This window comes from Trichogramma pretiosum, unplaced genomic scaffold (assembly GCF_000599845.2).
Source record: "Trichogramma pretiosum strain Unisexual culture from Peru unplaced genomic scaffold, Tpre_2.0 scaffold9, whole genome shotgun sequence".
NCBI classification, from domain to species: Eukaryota; Metazoa; Arthropoda; class Insecta; order Hymenoptera; family Trichogrammatidae; genus Trichogramma; species Trichogramma pretiosum.
Window position 1 is genome coordinate 415435 of NW_019641697.1, and position 17036 is coordinate 432470.

Sequence of the window (17036 nt, forward strand, 5' to 3'; positions counted from 1 at the left end):
CTCTTGTAGTCAATGTATTTTTTTTATATTATATGATACATTTTTGACTTTTCCGATAGACGAAAATCAAACTGTGTGATAAGAATATTTTCAAGGTTTTGCGAACAACGACAATGATATTCACGAATAAGCTTTTAAAGTTAATGACAATTATGGATGCAAGTACTATGGAAATTTCTGAATCAAAATGAAATCAGATACAGCCAAGATTAAGCCAAAGGGTCATTAAATGATCACATTTTGAATTTTAATGAAATTGTTCCCCAAGTTAATAATTAAAAGAGATAAAGTGTTTATAAAATAATTTAGGTTTCATCAGGTGTCGTGTAAGGTGGGCAATTGAAAAATTGCCATTATTCATCTCATCTGCGTCACGCGCACGATGACGCTCATGAGTTATATTATTGAATTCGGGCAAAGTGCCCTTGCCCCTGTATCGATCAACTTGTTACACTAACAATGAGAAATCAATGCCTCCAGAAATGTATATAAAAAAAATTATACGCGCGAGTTTTTAGAAATATAAGAAGTAATTGTTTCAGGTAAGAAGATTGAATGTCATAGGATAAATTTTGGGTTAATTCCCAAAATTAAATAAAAGTTAAAAGTCCCATTTGTTCATTGATCTATGTGACATTTTAAAACTAAGGGCCAATCTTAATTGTGTATTAGTTCAAGTTGGAAGAAATTCATTGTTTAGTGCTAATCGATATAACACGTTGTTGAGAAAATTGCCAAAATATGTTAAGATGTTACGAAAAGAAGAGTCCCCAAGATCCACGAAATAAGCGGCCAGGGCCGATGGTAAACGCAACAAACGCGGGAAATTGTGTAAATGATTTTTTGTGGATACATCGGCAAAAAGTAAAAATTTGATTTTGTCCATGATATCCAAAAAATCGTCATCCAATGAGCGGGTTTTCATTCAATCCGATAGCGGAATAAGTTTAGTCGTGTAAAAATATCCTCGAATTTAAAGAATAAATTGTTCGAGCTTGTCACTGATGTAGAAAGAAGTAGTGGATTGATCGTGCTTTGAAAGCACAGACGTTTCGTGAATTTTCGTCCGAATGAAGGGTCGGAGCTTTCATGAAAGAAATAGCCAAGATAGCGAAGGAGCATATAGGAGTTGGCGTGCTCGCGAGTCGCGAATCGAAGCGCGCAAACTCATGAACTAGGCCACCGAAGCAGGGATCACCTGGCCGAAAGAAGGGGCAAGCGAGGGAATGGAAACGTAGAGAGAGAGAGAGAGAGAGAGAGACAAAGCCGCAAGCCTGGGGTGCAAGTGAAAGCGCTGAACAGAGCTACCTGCGTCAGACCGAGCTCGCGAATGCGCACTGTCAGGAGAGAAACGGCGGCTTGGGCTGCCTCCCTGCTCGCTCGCGTTTGCCTGCGTCTGCCTGCCTCTGCTTGCCTCTGCTTGCCTGCCTGCCTGGCACAATCAATATCGGCGATCCGCCACCCTCAGTCGGTTCGCGAGTCTCGTCGAAGCGCGACCGATTCCTGTGCGCCGCGTCCGCAAGCTGCTCTCTCGCGACGACCCGTCGCTGCACGACGATCAGCAACTAGTCAATCATGAGGTAACCCCGTGTCCCCGAATCCAAGCTGCCGCCGCCACCACAGCACACCACCAGCCTCGAGTTCTCGAGCCTCGTCTGCCAACGACTGTAAGTCCGCACTCGCAGCCAATTATACAACCTGCCCCACGGCTCGCGCGCTTTTCCTCGGTCGTGCTTCTCGCGCGCGACTGGCCTCGCCAACGAGCTCCTATTCACTCTACCCACTCGACGTCATTCGATTTTTCGCATCGCTACGCTACATATACTATACACACTTACTAAAAATAGTAAGGACGTCTACTGAACGCTACGGCTCTCACCTTTGCGCGACTCGATCTCTCCTCATCGATCTACCTCTGCACCTGACTCGCGTTTTATTTGCAAATTAACTATTTCTTCGGCCTGTTGATTTTTCCTGCAAAACCTTCAACATTAGGGACATCGACGCGCGCTCTTTGTCACGGCGTCGATATCTCTTCGCGCATCTTTCACCCTTTAAATTGATCAATTTTCCTTTTTATTCAAATACCCCCTGTGGCCTTTCGACCACATCTTCTTGCAACACTTATCGTGCATGAATTTACTTCGTTGTAACTCACTTGCAATAGATTTGGTATTTTTCATCGATTTACAAGTGATTCGCCTCTTAATTTTTCACGCGCCACAAAATTAGATTTCTCGCGTTCTATTAATAGCCTCTAAGGAATAAGTCATGAAAAATCGATAAAACTTTAGTCAATTTTATCGATGGCCATGTTTATAAAATGCAAGCTCGCTTAAATCTTGATTTCTACCACAAATCGCTTCTATTTCATTCAACATTTTCAACGATAGTAAATCGGGTTTAATCGAAATGATAGCTTTTTTGATTTGACAAAATTCATAACTGCATGCCTTGCTTATTGATCTTAAATTATTCTTAGTAAATTACCTGACTTGCTATCGAGAAGAAAATTTTTAAAAACCATCAGGTTTAATTGATGTTTAATTTGTGGGTGTTTTAGGCGGAATTGATCAAGCAAGATGTTCATTCACGTTAAAAAGTCTCAAAAGTGCGTAAACACAGCGGCAAATGCTATTAGAAAAGAGGGCCATTAAAGAGGAAACGCATACGAGTCGTTCGCTAGATTAGGCATTGACATAAAAGTGGAAAATAAAGCGGCAGTAACAAGTGAGAGTGTGAGGACCAAGGAACCATCGATGGCCAATAGCGCCCATGGGCGGCCTTGGTTTTAGGACGCGGAACAGCCCCTCCCAAAAAACCTCGCTCCGGTGGGGCGACTGTTGTCCGTCAAACCTTGGCTTTCCGATCAGCGGCATCGGCAGCAGCAGCAGCAGCAGCAGCAGCCGCACACAATTTCCAATTTTCTCCCGCTATTCGCTGCCGGCTCCGAGCAATTCAAGACACTACCAAAATATGGTTTTCTTTTCCGTTTGAGGTTGTCCGCCACTTCTGCGCGACTGCACACCCAGGGGTTTACAAAAGTAATTATTTCATTTATATCAAAAAGTCCAATATGTTTGCATTTTCCAAATTCTTGTGTTCTAATATAAAATTCAAATTATCTTAATTTGACAAGTAATTAGACTACTTTTATTTCGAAAATGTTTGCAATTATAATTTTTATTTATCTACTTTATGAAATACAAAGTTAAATTAGAATTATAAAAAGTGGAACAATAAAGAGTAATGACTTCGACAGGTTATCCAGCAAAGATAAATCAGAAGATTTGACGAAATTGACAGACTTTGGTCTGGGACAGTTTGATTATACACCGGTAGAAGTATCAGCACCAAAAATGATTAACGTCGCAGGAGTCGTCTCGATCGTATTGTTTTACATGCTTATCCTTGGAGTAGGAATATGGGCTGCTCGAAAAAAAGAAGCTGGAAACGACTCGGAGGAGGAGGTCATGCTGGCTGGCCGATCGATTGGCTTATTTGTTGGAATTTTCACAATGACGGCTACTTGGGTGGGTGGTGGTTACATCAATGGCACAGCTGAAGCTATATATACACGTGGCCTTATTTGGTGCCAAGCTCCCTTTGGTTACTCGCTGAGTCTTGTTTTCGGTAAATTTCAACTCGCACATTTTTTCCATTAAACTATTTTCTTTTTTATAATGCTGTTGAATTTTTAAAATAGGTGGAATATTCTTTGCGAACAAAATGCGTAAGCAAGGCTACATCACGATGCTGGATCCATTGCAAGACGTGTTTGGCGAGCGAATGGGGGGTCTATTATTTTTGCCAGCCCTCTGTGGAGAGGTATTTTGGGCCGCGGGAATACTCGCGGCTCTTGGAGCTACTCTTGCCGTCATTATTGACATGGGACAGAAAACTTCTGTCATACTCAGCGCCTGTATTGCTGTCTTCTACACACTTTTTGGGGGTCTCTATTCCGTTGCCTACACCGACGTCATACAGCTTTTCTGCATCTTCATCGGACTTGTGAGTTTTTCCTCTTATCTTTAGACTTCTTGTTGTGCTAGTTTTTAACATCGCGAATTAATGAAAAAGATTATTCGATTATTATTGCATAGATAATAGGTGCACATTTGCCTTCAAAATAGAAAAAATTAGGACCAATTCCAGTTATTTTGTTTTTTAAATGCATATTTATTTAAAATGAAAGTATATATAGGAACGCATTCCTCGGATTTTTTTTATCTTCAATTCTGATAATTTTCGAGTTTTTAGAAATATTATTTAAAATTTCTCGCAGTTTGTATATTTTTGTAGAAGAATTTTTTTAAATTGATATTTCGCGAGCTTTTTAAAGTAAGCTTTCAATTCCACAAAAATCTATTAATTTTAGTTTTTTACATCATATACCCATACAAGTAGAGTATGATTGCTCGCAAACGATTATCCGGAATTGTTTTGATCGCAGTTTAATCCTGCAATCTACTTGTCACAGATGCCGTCGCAGGAATTCACTTACTTTGAGTAAACATACTTTTTGAGCAATTTTCGTATACTCAACAATTTTTAATTGTAAAAGTAAAACAATTAAAGTTTGTAGTAATAACAAATTTATTGTAATCTATGAAATATAAAAATATAAAATTGAGAAGAAGTATATGATAAATTAATAAATGAATAAAATTGTTCCTTTATGAAGATAATATATTCGTAGAGGGTTTTATAATAACGATATCATTTAAAATCAAACTTAGCGTAACATTCGGTAATCCAAAAGTTTTTTTTATGAGTTTTTGTTTAGAACTTCATTCGTTATATGAAGTACAATAAGTGCAGATCAAATTGATACATTAATAAGTATTTTCATTAAATATGATTTTATTTTTATTTTTTAGTGGATGTGTATCCCTTTTGCTTGGACCAATCCAAAAGTACAATCTCTAAGCTCAATGGACGTTGACTGGATAGGCTCTGTAAATCCAGAAGAATATTGGTTTTACCTGGATTATGGTTTACTTTTAATTTTTGGAGGTATTCCGTGGCAAGTTTACTTTCAACGAGTTTTGTCTTCGAAATCTGCTGGGAGGGCTCAAGTTCTTAGTTACGTTGCCGCTTTCGGTTGCATTTTAATGGCCATCCCTCCTGTTCTTATCGGAGCTATTGCCAAAGCTACTCGTAAGTTAAATCTCGAATTGCCTATTTTTATTAATATTTTTAAATATGTAATCTAATAAAGTGTCAGGGAATAATACTATTGTCTACTGACGATAGTGACTGAACTGTAGTTACTGAAAGGTCAGGCATTTTGTGCATTCATGCACAAATAATAAAAGTTATTGGTTATCTTGATAAGTATGTATCAGTTTTCGCGTACTTGCGTTTATATTTATCTAATATTATATTAATTCAAAGTGGATAATATTGATTGATTGATTCATTGATTGATATCGTTGAATGCAGGAAAAAAAATTAAAATGAAATATTAATCAATTGAATCAATAAAAATTAAAGTTGAAAGGAGATTCGAGACCGTTGAACAAGTTTTTACTAAATCATGTAATATTTCATGTAATCAACTTAATGCTTTAAAAATGAATTATAGTTTGCTTTTTTTATATTAAATAATCAAAGCAACTTACAATCAAACTTAAATTGCCGTTTTCAACAAAATTCATCAATTAGGTAACCAATAAAATAAAGTTTTTAAAAATAACTCTTTATGGCCCATTGACGGGCAAGTAAGGATTAGGGTAGCATTACTGCAGTAAATAAACATCGTAATTTTACAGAAGCAGAATTTTCAAGATAAAATAAAATTTTTATCATATAATTTTGCACCATGTACACATAGTCATGTATTTAAAAGAAACTATGTAATTATTCTTTCCTCAGTTTGCCTTTTTTACCTACTCTATCGATTTTCGATTTCAATATTTCTCCGTGACCTTTATGAGAAAGTAGAATCAACTTATGAAGCTGATTTTTGCATTTAAAATACGCGGAAAAATTGTTCAAAATTAGTCGCCTTTAACTTTAATGGGTTGATTTGCACACGCGAATTCAGCTGTTCTAAATCAAAATTTTCCTTTTTTATTCGCATTTTTAGACATGCTGGATATAAATTAGTTGATAATAATTATTGTGCATGAAAATAAATATTTCCTTATTCACGAATGTCTTTGGAATCTCGTAATATTTCTTTATAGCACTGTGTCGAATTTCTATGCCCCAATGGTCTGAAATTTAAGTCATATTAATTGACGCCTCGGAGTGTGGTTAATGTTATAAATGTGAACCTAGACCATACATGCTATTTGAATCAGCGCTCATACCCCTTAAAAAGTTCATTTAGGACTATAGAAAAGCGTCTCTACAACTTCCAGTAGTTTTGGCTGAATCCTTCCTGCTTACGAAAATGCTATTTTCACAATTAAAAAGGTCCTTAAAAAATTTTTAAAATTTCCATAAAATGACTCTTTAAAAGAATCGTAGTTACGATTTTTATTTTTAGATCCAAACAACTTTTAAAATATACAAATTTAGGTTTTACATTAAGTAATTTCGGACAGCATAGATACAGTAAGGTACACGCTAATTCGCAAACTGTTCGGTTCTTTATTACGATCCCTCAAAGAGTTAGTTCAGAACTATGAAAGAAATCTGTTGCTACAACCCTCAACAGTAAAAAGTAAAACTAGCCAAAACTTATATTTAACATTTGTAAATCGAATGAGTATTGGCTATATTTATCTTCTCCGCGACGCTGGCTCACATTACTTCCAAATTGCTGGCTACATTTTCAAAAATCAATTAGATATTGAGGTGCTAAAATAAGTAATGCATTTTACGATTCGAATATTAATCGAGATAGATTTGAATGATCAGATTCATGATTTTGTAATCAAGTCGTCATATCAAAATTGAACATAAATTTTACCATATTGGTGAAGCTACATATAACAAGTTCAGCAAATAATAATGTTACGCCATACTCATATCCATTTGAATAAATTGCGAAATATTAATAATTTTTGAGCTCTTTTTCAGCGTGGAATGAAACAGGTTATCAAGGACCATATCCATTGACGTCAGCAGAGACAAGCATGATTTTACCAATGGTGTTACAGTACCTTACACCAGATTTCGTATCATTCTTTGGATTGGGTGCCGTCTCTGCTGCAGTTATGTCATCAGCAGATAGTAGCATTCTATCAGCTAGCTCTATGTTTGCGCGAAATGTTTACAAGCTCATATTTCGACAGAGGGTGAGTACTTATGTATATACCTCAAGTGGCAACACCATTGTAAGATTTTGGCCAATGCTAAAATTTAGAACAATTTTTTGGATTTTACGATAGATCTTTAAATTTGAGACTTTGAGGATTAATGATATATGCCTTGGAGTAATGAAATTTTTTTTTATTTTATCTTTCAAAATGACGAAGTTATGTTCCGGCACCTGAAAATACGAGTCTCCTCTTGTTATTTTTAGTCCAGTATTAGCTCGATGCTTGGCAATTTATTATCCAAAAATTTGAAAAATGTTTTTCCGGGATAAAAGCGTAAAAAAATTTTTTCAATCTAAATTTACACGAACAAAAGTAAAGCAAGGTCTTTGCACAAATTGAAATTTTCATCTGAAGATCAGGTGATTTTTTCAAATTGGAATCGAATGGGGTGCACTGGGCCCTCTTCCACCCCATATACCAATTTCCATAAGATGAAATCTCATGTACCCAGCCAATTGCATTCAAAATTAATTTTGACACTTTTAAAATATTTTTACTATTAACTACTTAAAGTTAGTGACAAAGATGAAAATTCCATATGTAAGTAGGATAAAATACTTGTTCGAATCAAGATAACCCCTCATTGTTACGACTGATTATTTGTTGAATCAACGTAAATACAATATTTAATCGTCTAGAATTATTTTCGGTTAAAAAATTTGAAATCACTAATGAAAAGTTCCAAAAAAGAAAAAATATTCTTTCTATTTTAAAATTCTGGTTCAATAAAATTTTTGTGTGAGCGGGTAAAGAATTTTCAAAAGTTTAGACATCTTGAAATCAAATTTATTACATGTTTTTGTAGGATTTCAATACCTCATTTTTTTAAATGTAAAAATAATCTAAGAAGTACTTTGCGAAAAGTTTAGTTTTCGTTTAGGTTATCTGGTAATTTATGTTCTTTAGAAAAGTGTTTACACAACAGTTACAAATTTCTTTAGCTTTACAGCTCGTCAATCACTTTTGTCACGCCCAATCGAAAAATGATCCAACTTAAAAGTTTCGTACTTCAGTGAAAAATAATCGGATGTAAGATGAAGATTTAAAAAATACATTCGAAAGGTCTTTACAAGTACTTTATGGTTGTAGCAGGGTTTGTTTATTCAATAATTGTTATTAATAATTTAAACATTTCAAGAGCTTTAATCAGCTTCAATTGTCCAATGTGCATTTTTCTCAAAAATACGGCCGTTTTACTAAAAAAATCCCTTTTTTCATTTTTTTTACTCGTATTTATATGAAATATTTTTTTCACTGAACTATAAGTAACTTTTGATTTCAATCATTTTACGCTGAGGTATGTCAATAGTTAACGACGGCCGGTGTACATGAGTTTGAATAGTATCAAACTACACTTGTACCATTTGTCGCGCATAATAGTTTTTTTTGCTCAATTTAAATGCTGAAAATTTCTTGATACATCTGATTTATCGGTACTTATGTTCACTCATTGATTGGGATACCAACTGAATAAATTTAAAATTATGGCACGAAAAGTTAGAATAAATTTATGTTCAGGCTTCGGAAATGGAAATCATTTGGGTAATGCGGATCGGAATTGGAGTAGTAGGCATCCTGAGTACTATTATGGCTCTGACTATACCATCAATCTACGGACTATGGTCGATGTGTTCCGACTTGGTCTATGTCATTCTGTTTCCACAACTGCTGATGGTTGTGCATTTCAAACATTACTGCAATACCTATGGGAGCCTGACTGCCTACATCATAGCTTTTGTGGTTCGCATTAGTGGTGGCGAACCCATCATGGGCCTCCCGGCCCTTATACACTATCCAGGTTACGACGAGGTGAACGACGTGCAGATGTTTCCTTTTCGCACGATGGCAATGCTTATCTCGCTCATTACACTAGTCGGTGTGTCATACGCGACGCAACATCTCTTTATCAGTGGAAAACTAGCTCCTAGCTATGACATTTTCCGCTGCGTCGTGAACATCCCAGATGACGTTGAACGCGTCGGCCCAGACCCGGCTGAGGTTTGTTGTTTTCCTAGTTTTGTCCTTTTGCTTCTACGCCGTGACTACATCTTTGTTCTTTTGTTTGTTGCTTTTTTTGTTTCGCTTTTTTTTTTTTTTTTGAAATATCACAGGGTGAACAGATGGCAGTGCTGGCCAGTGGTGTTGGCCGACTTTACGGTAGCAAAGACGAATCCAACGGACGAGTGAACCCCGCACTCGAGCCGGACTACGACACGGATTCAGGATACACGGCGGCGGCCGACCAGTTGCTCTCTAGCGGAACAACCGTTGATAATTCCATTGGCAGATCTGGTAACGCCGCGGTTGGCCCGAATGTGGCTCAAACTAATACCGCCTTTTAATCGTGGACTCCGTGATCGGATGCTGTGACCAACAATAAGCAAGGCGATGCGTCATTAACCCCTCATCCAGTATCAGGTTGAATCCTTTATAGTTTTTCATCTGTCGTAATGACTAATTTTTTTTAACATTCACTTTATATATTTTATCATGTTTCCTTTCTCTATTCGCATGAAAAAAACACCCAATCGAGAGAAAATGAACATGTTCAAATGAATTTTCTTCAATTTTTTTTTAATATTTGATTGAAAAGATGATTATTTTGATTATCGGGTTCGAAGAGAATTTTTTAATGAAAATCATTACACGTTTTCGAGTTTTCTTTGAAACATTTCCTAATTTGCATTGTCTTATATATGTTTATTATCTTGATACGAATAGTTCATTATTTCTTTACATTATTTTCCAATTATAATATTTTTCAATGATGCGTCGCCTTTTAGGCCTAGTAAGTTAATCAATTTCCTTTGCGACATGTACCTATAAAAAATTGATAAATAAATAAACAGATAAATCTATTTATTTATTTATTTATTTATCTTTTTTTGTTCATGACTAATGTAGCAATTCATAGTTTATTTGTTGCTTGAAGTTCAGTGTTAAGATCTACATGTTCTCCAATTGGCAGATCCGCCAATCACGCTATTTAAAATGGTTATTTTTTACAAAAATAATTAAATTTATAAAAGACAGATCTGGAAAAAATTTATTATACATAAACAAAAATATATATATAGATACACACACATACACATATTATATTATATGTATATAGTATGTATACATAAATATCGACTTGGAGAAACGAGTGTGGGATATCAAATAGTTTTTATGGACATTATACAAATCACAAAAAATATATCTATATATAAATTTATGAGATCTGTTACAGATCCCTATAGTGACAAATATATATAAACAAAGTATATCAGTTGATTTTTTGTGTAACGCTCAAATGGTATGAAATACGCTCATACTAGCGTACGCTGGTCGTTCCCAAGCTTGAAAGTTCCTTTGAAAAAAAATAAAAATAAAATAAATAAACATGATGATACATATATAATAAAAAATAACATTAATTCGAAAATCTTATTGTTATACATGTTAAATGCATAATTGATTTTAATCATAATACGTAAATTTTAAACAAATTCTTTAATTTTCCAATTAGTCTGCAAATTCCACATCAATTTTTTTTTAAATTTTGTTCAAATTTTGATTTACGATGGGTAGCTTTTAGCAGCAAATTATTTCAAAAGTATTGAAAAGTCAATTATTCTATTACATAATGCATGTTCATTGAAACATATTCGACGCCCCTACGAAAAGTAGGAAGATTCAAATGTCTTACGAAAGGTAGGAAGTTTCAAATTTATGACGAAAACTAGGACATTTCACGAGATGTCTAAAGAAAAGTAGGAAGTTATAGTTTTTTTTGACGTAAACTAGGAAATCGTTAGAATTTTTGACGAAAACTAGGGAATCTTACTTTTTTATGACGAAAAGTAGGAAGCTTTACTTTTTAACAAGATAAGTAATATTTATCACAAAAGTAATTAGCTCGCTGCTTGTTATTAAATTATCATTACTCGTTATTAATTCATATTCAAATACGTTTATGTACAAACTAATGTTTCTTTACTACAAATACTTTCGAAAATGAACTTCGATTATGGATGTATTGAGATAACTATATCGGTTAAAGTCCTTGTGACATATTTTACATTCGAAGAGTTTGCTCTGATTGTAATGATACAGTATCATTACTCTGGCAACTCACTGTTTTTTGATAAATCTCACATTTATTACGTATTAAATAATTTGTTAATGTATTATGAAATTCGAGGCTAAACTTGTATACAAATGACTTGTATAAAATGTTATATTTAAAGGGTTCGCTATGATCGTCTCTAGAAAAATTAGGATAGTTCAGGTGTTTATCGAATAAACGTAAGATGATTTATGATAAACAAATTTTTATTGAAATAAATGTTATAAAAAAAGTCACAGTGTGCTTGAAGAGCATATAGGTTTGCCAAAAATACCTCTGAATTCTGTTGTAAGTGTTCGAAAGAATGTAAGCCACTGAATATGGAACCGTTTGAACGAAAATCCTAGCTGCTACTATAGTGAAATGCTTTCTTAATCTGCATCAAACCATTATTGCCGTTATTTAATAATGGTGTTTTTTGGGGGGTTTGTTTAGTTGAAACATAGTAAACTCACTTAAATCCTTATTCATAGTTGTACAGCTTTAAAGTGCAGAAAACAACCTTTAATTTGGTTACTTCAAAAACATTCCAAGTCATATAGAACCGGAGATACAGATATATGAAGATTCACGAATAATTTAAGTATTAAATGTGTGAACCGTTGATGAACTAGATTTGATACGTGGATTTTTCATGAAACTTCATACAGCTGTATTTCCGGTTCTGTGTGACTTATAATATTTTTAAAGTGACCAAATTAAAGGTAATTTTCAGCACTTCAAAACTGTACAACTAAAAATATGGATTAAAGTGTGTTTAATATTTTTCAAATGAACAAAACTAAAAATAACAACTTATCCTTTTTTTCTCGATTTCTTGTCAAACGTTCATTTGCTATATCTTCGGTTCTGTTTGTAATAAAATTTTCTTAACATGACCAAATCAAAGGTTATTTCGTGTTCTTCAAAGCTAAAAAATTTATTATGGGGGCACAACAGTTTCAATGCGAGTAAAATAACACAAACCGTTAAAAAAATGACAAATATCTAATATTGTCATATTTTTTCGAGGTTTTTTAGCGTTAAAACATTTAATACTTAAATTATCCGTGAATCTTCATATATCTGTGTCTCCGGTTCTATATAACTTGGAATGTTTTTGAAGTAACCAAATTAAAGGTTGTTTTCTGCACTTTAAAGCTGTTCAACTATGAATAAGGATTTAAGTGAGTTTACTATGTTTCAACTAAACAAACCCCCCAAAAAACACCATTATTAAATAACGGCAATAATGGTTTGATGCAGATTAAGAAAGCATTTCACTATAGTAGCAGCTAGGATTTTCGTTCAAACGGTTCCATATTCAGTGGCTTACATTCTTTCGAACACTTACAACAGAATTCAGAGGTATTTTTGGCAAACCTATATGCTCTTCAAGCACACTGTGAAGTATGGTGTTCATTGAGAATTAACATTTCAGCACATTTCATTGATATCCACAATAATAAAAAAATTGAGGATCTTAATAAAATGTGTGAGAAAATGTTAATTCCTCGCGAACATCATAATTTTTGGCATTTTTTTAAAATCTTGAAACATCCTAATTTTCGTCCGGACATTTGAAACTTCCTAACTTACGTTCAGAAATCTGAAACTTCCTAGTTTTCGTCAAAAAATTGAAACGTCCTGATTTTGACAAAAAATATCAAAACTTCCTACTTTTCGTCAAAAATCAATATCTTCCTACCTTTCGTAAGACATTTGAATCTTCCTACTTTTCGTAAGGGGCGTCGATATGATGTATGTTGAAATAAACTTGAATATGAATATTTGACTGAAATCGGTACATCATTTAACGTGGAATTTATCATCTTGTGTCTTGCATTCATCATATATTAAACGTACTTAAACGTTTTATCGTACCTGCGAAATCTCGAATACTTTTAAATCATATAATATACTATATTTTGCGAGTATTAACTGTATTTTGAGAATTTTTTTCAGTTGATATAAATTAAGACTTTAATTAAAGCGTAAATAATATATTTTTCACTCCCTAGGTGCAAAATATACTATTTCTGACAGTAAAGTGATATTTACCACAAAATATTGTAACAAAAATTGAAATAAAAATCAAGAAAAGTTTAATTAATTTCATTTCAATATATCTGGGCGTGAAAAAATTATTTGCTTTTTGTCAGCTAGAAGTGCCCTCATCTTTGTTCAAGTATGTGCACGTCTTTAGCCTACCGTTCATGATTATCTCGTTAAATACAAAAAATGTCCCTGAAATTTAAAGTTTTTTACTGCTATTAATCAGAGATTTTTAATTTTAGGAAATACCTTTAATACATCGTGCGCTAATCCATATAGAACTACAAATTTGTCATGGCTTCTAAAAATTCAATGCGGTCGCGTCAAGAAATCCCTAGAACAATTTAAAGATTCATACATTCTCGGACAAAGTACGATTCCTGTTAAGATCACATGTTTATCTCGATGAAATTTTTCATATGGTAGTTAGATGGTAATAAAAACGAAAATAATTTAAGAAAGACATAAAAACGTAAGTGTAATGAAAGCTGTGCTTTTTTTGCTTCGGTTTCTGGTTTAGGAAATAATTTGTTCGCGAATAAATTTAAATGCTAAAAAAATATAATACTCATACATAAATCCTTCTTGATTAAATATTTCATGGCGAAAACTCGTTCACATTAAGATATTTCCAATGTAGCTGTTACAAAGCAGCACATATGAAAAGTGGCCAGAGCCGTAATAACTGTTATTTCATATTGACATTCGAAATGAATGTGAAATGTAGTAAAAGCATTTTTCAATGTTTCTATATGAAATAGGTAAATTCAATACCTGTTAAAAAGTATTTTTCTAAAAATTTGCGGAATGGCGGATCAGCTTTACTTTGACAGAGATAGTTAAGTTGTCTCATAGTTTATAAATATGTACGCTGGCTGTACTTAAAAAACTCACGATACACGTGTGTGAATATTATGTTTTATTTTGTCTATGAACAGATATATAAATTATACATCAAAGCAGCTGGTTAAATATCTATGGCGATATATAATTATTGCGTAAGCGTGAATGTTTCAACCCCGAAAATATAACGAATATTAGATTTATGCAACAATTCCAAAAAAGCTGTTATAATAATGTGTACAAATATATAAAATAAAATTTAGTTAGGTATTATTTTCTTATTTTATTTATCATTATCTTTTTTATGCAATAATTTGCAGGATATATTCTACTGATAATGCTTTTAAAATACGAGTAAGAAGGTAAGAGAAGACAGAATAATTTCACTAGTGCGGGCACAGATATTTACTGTATGTTCATAAAATAGTGTGAAAGTTTGTAATAAATGAAAGTATACCAACAAAACGTTAGTAAACCTATAAAAATATTAAAACATAATCATATGTAAAATTATGATTGAATGAATGAAGACAATGAAATGAAAGGAAATAATGCAATTTAATTGTTAGAACTAAAAGTAATATAGTTGTTGAAATGATTGCATAATATAGATTACGCTTTTTGAAAATTAATTTTAAATACTCGGTGATGTACATACTATTTATTTTAAAACTAAGAATTACATTGGAGAAACAATATTGAAATTAAATCCTTGAACGTGACAATTTTACGACTAGATGTGATACAAATGTAAATTTACTTGTCTGTTCAAAATATTACTAAAAGAGATCAGAAAATTCATTTGACAGAACAATGGTTCTTATAATTTTAAATATTTTAGAATTTTACGAAAAAAATGACTAGTACACCGAAGCTAATTAAAAGATTAATATTTTATTTTATTATTTTAATTTTTGTTAATTTATAAAAATAATAATTTTATCTTTTCCAATGCTCGATCAATACAGAATTTGTATTCATATTTATAGTTATTATTTTTTCTTGAGTTTAATCAAGAATATGGGATGTTGTTCAATTAGTCAGTTGAAAGCACATCGAGTAGCTATAAAAATTATTATATAGAACGCGAGATATCTGTGAAATCAATAGAAATCTGTTTTTGTGTGCGTATGTAAATGAGTGTATATGTATTATAAACTATAGGAGAATAAGGGTGGGTTGCTGCAGAATCGCACAGTGATAAGATCGTTCATGCTTATTTGTTAAAATAATTATATAAGTAGTTAAATAAATTATCTATACATATCAGTCAAAATTATTATTATGGTTCGTTGTTAGCATTGTTAACACCATTGCTACAAAGCGCAAAATTAGTCACGTTCAGTGGATATATTTTTGGAGATATTCGATAATCCATAAAATTTAACTGTGTGGGTTTGACAGGAAATTATAATTTTATAAGTTATAAAATCGATTATATTTTGTTCATCGGTCATGTTACTTCAATAATATGAACACATATCATAGGAAATACGAGTCGTTTGTATTACAGTATAAGGTTTGGTCAAATTAAAATATGAGAACGCGTGAACTTAATAATGGTAGTTGATATGAAGCTTATATAAGTACTCGAATTGAATTAACATAATTCAATTAATTTTGTTTATTTGGGTCATGGATCGTTAATTAAAAAAAAAAAAAAAAAAAATGAAATAAGTGTATCATATTGTCTACTATGATTTTTCAATTCGTTCATAAATCGAACCTAAATTTAATGAGATTTAAAACTTTAATGTTGTGATCATTAATCAATACGAATATTTTTACGTTCCGGAAATGTAAAAAATTTTTAATTTGATTTTCATAAAATTCGAACAAACATTAATTAATTATTGTTTGATTCAATTTTAAGGTAAAATTTGTGCTATGCGCTAACGTTACTTTTTCAATATTTCGCATGGACTTAAAAATGATATTTTATCTGAGTTTTGGAAATTATAAGTTCATTGATTTACTTGATTCGGGAGATTGGAAAATGAAAGTTATATAATTACACGATAGATCTCAACAATACATATCGGTGAATTTTGAATAAAATGATGCATCTTAATCATGAGTTTGTAATTTGATTTTAAAAAAAATTTAATTGTAGCCGTTTGTTCATTTGATAAAATAGTGGTCGTAGTAATGCTTGGAGAAAAGGTTAATAATACATGAAAGATGTGTCATTATTGAATTATTGAAATGTATAAAAATTATTATATAAAAAGTATTATAATTATAAAAATGTATTGTATATATATACATATATAAACACCGTATTACTGCGAAAAATCGAAGTGTCGAAATATGTTGATTGTCAATGTTACAAATAAACAATATTATAAAAAATTATACAACATGACTTTTAAATCCACCTTCCTCCTAAAAATTTTAATTTTATTTCTTCAGAAAGAATTTGGGTTTAGTATTTTACATTAAATATATGAATTAAGTAAATTAATACCTACATAAAAAATGTGTGATCAATTATTGATGAGAATAAAATTAATTTTCGTGAGTAATAAAAATGGAACTCTTATTTATTTTTTGCTTGTCACAATTTGACAAGATTTTCTTACTTGGAATATAAAATATATAAAACACTCTTATTATTAAATATAATAATACACGATAAATACTTAAAAATACTTAATACTTTATAGAGATTATATAAAAATTAGGTATTACATAGAAAATCTTCTTTTGTAATTATGCAAAATTGATGCCATTATTATCAGTGAAAATTCAAAGTAATATAAATTTTGCACGAT

The 17036-nt window shown here is 32.3% G+C and overlaps 1 protein-coding gene across 1 annotated transcript; it reads left to right on the forward strand.

Annotated features, from left to right (window-relative positions):
- Positions 1–1308: 1308 nt before the first annotated feature.
- On the forward strand, positions 1309–11744 carry LOC106651354 (high-affinity choline transporter 1). Its single transcript, XM_014369801.2, has 8 exons — positions 1309–1667; positions 2564–3044; positions 3263–3633; positions 3707–4011; positions 4881–5160; positions 7033–7250; positions 8793–9272; positions 9386–11744. Exons 3-8 carry the CDS (start codon positions 3360–3362, stop codon positions 9614–9616), a joined length of 1788 nt encoding a protein of 595 aa, XP_014225287.1. The 5' UTR covers positions 1309–1667; positions 2564–3044; positions 3263–3359; the 3' UTR covers positions 9617–11744.
- Positions 11745–17036: the final 5292 nt, after the last annotated feature.

Coding starts and splice junctions, on each gene's coding strand:
- LOC106651354 (XM_014369801.2), top strand. CDS start 3,360: ATGATTAACGTCGCAGGAGTCGTCTCGATCGTATTGTTTTACATGCTT. Junction 3,634..3,706: donor CTCGCTGAGTCTTGTTTTCG/GTAAATTTCAAC, acceptor TTTTTAAAATAG/GTGGAATATTCTTTGCGAAC. Junction 7,251..8,792: donor AGCTCATATTTCGACAGAGG/GTGAGTACTTAT, acceptor ATTTATGTTCAG/GCTTCGGAAATGGAAATCAT.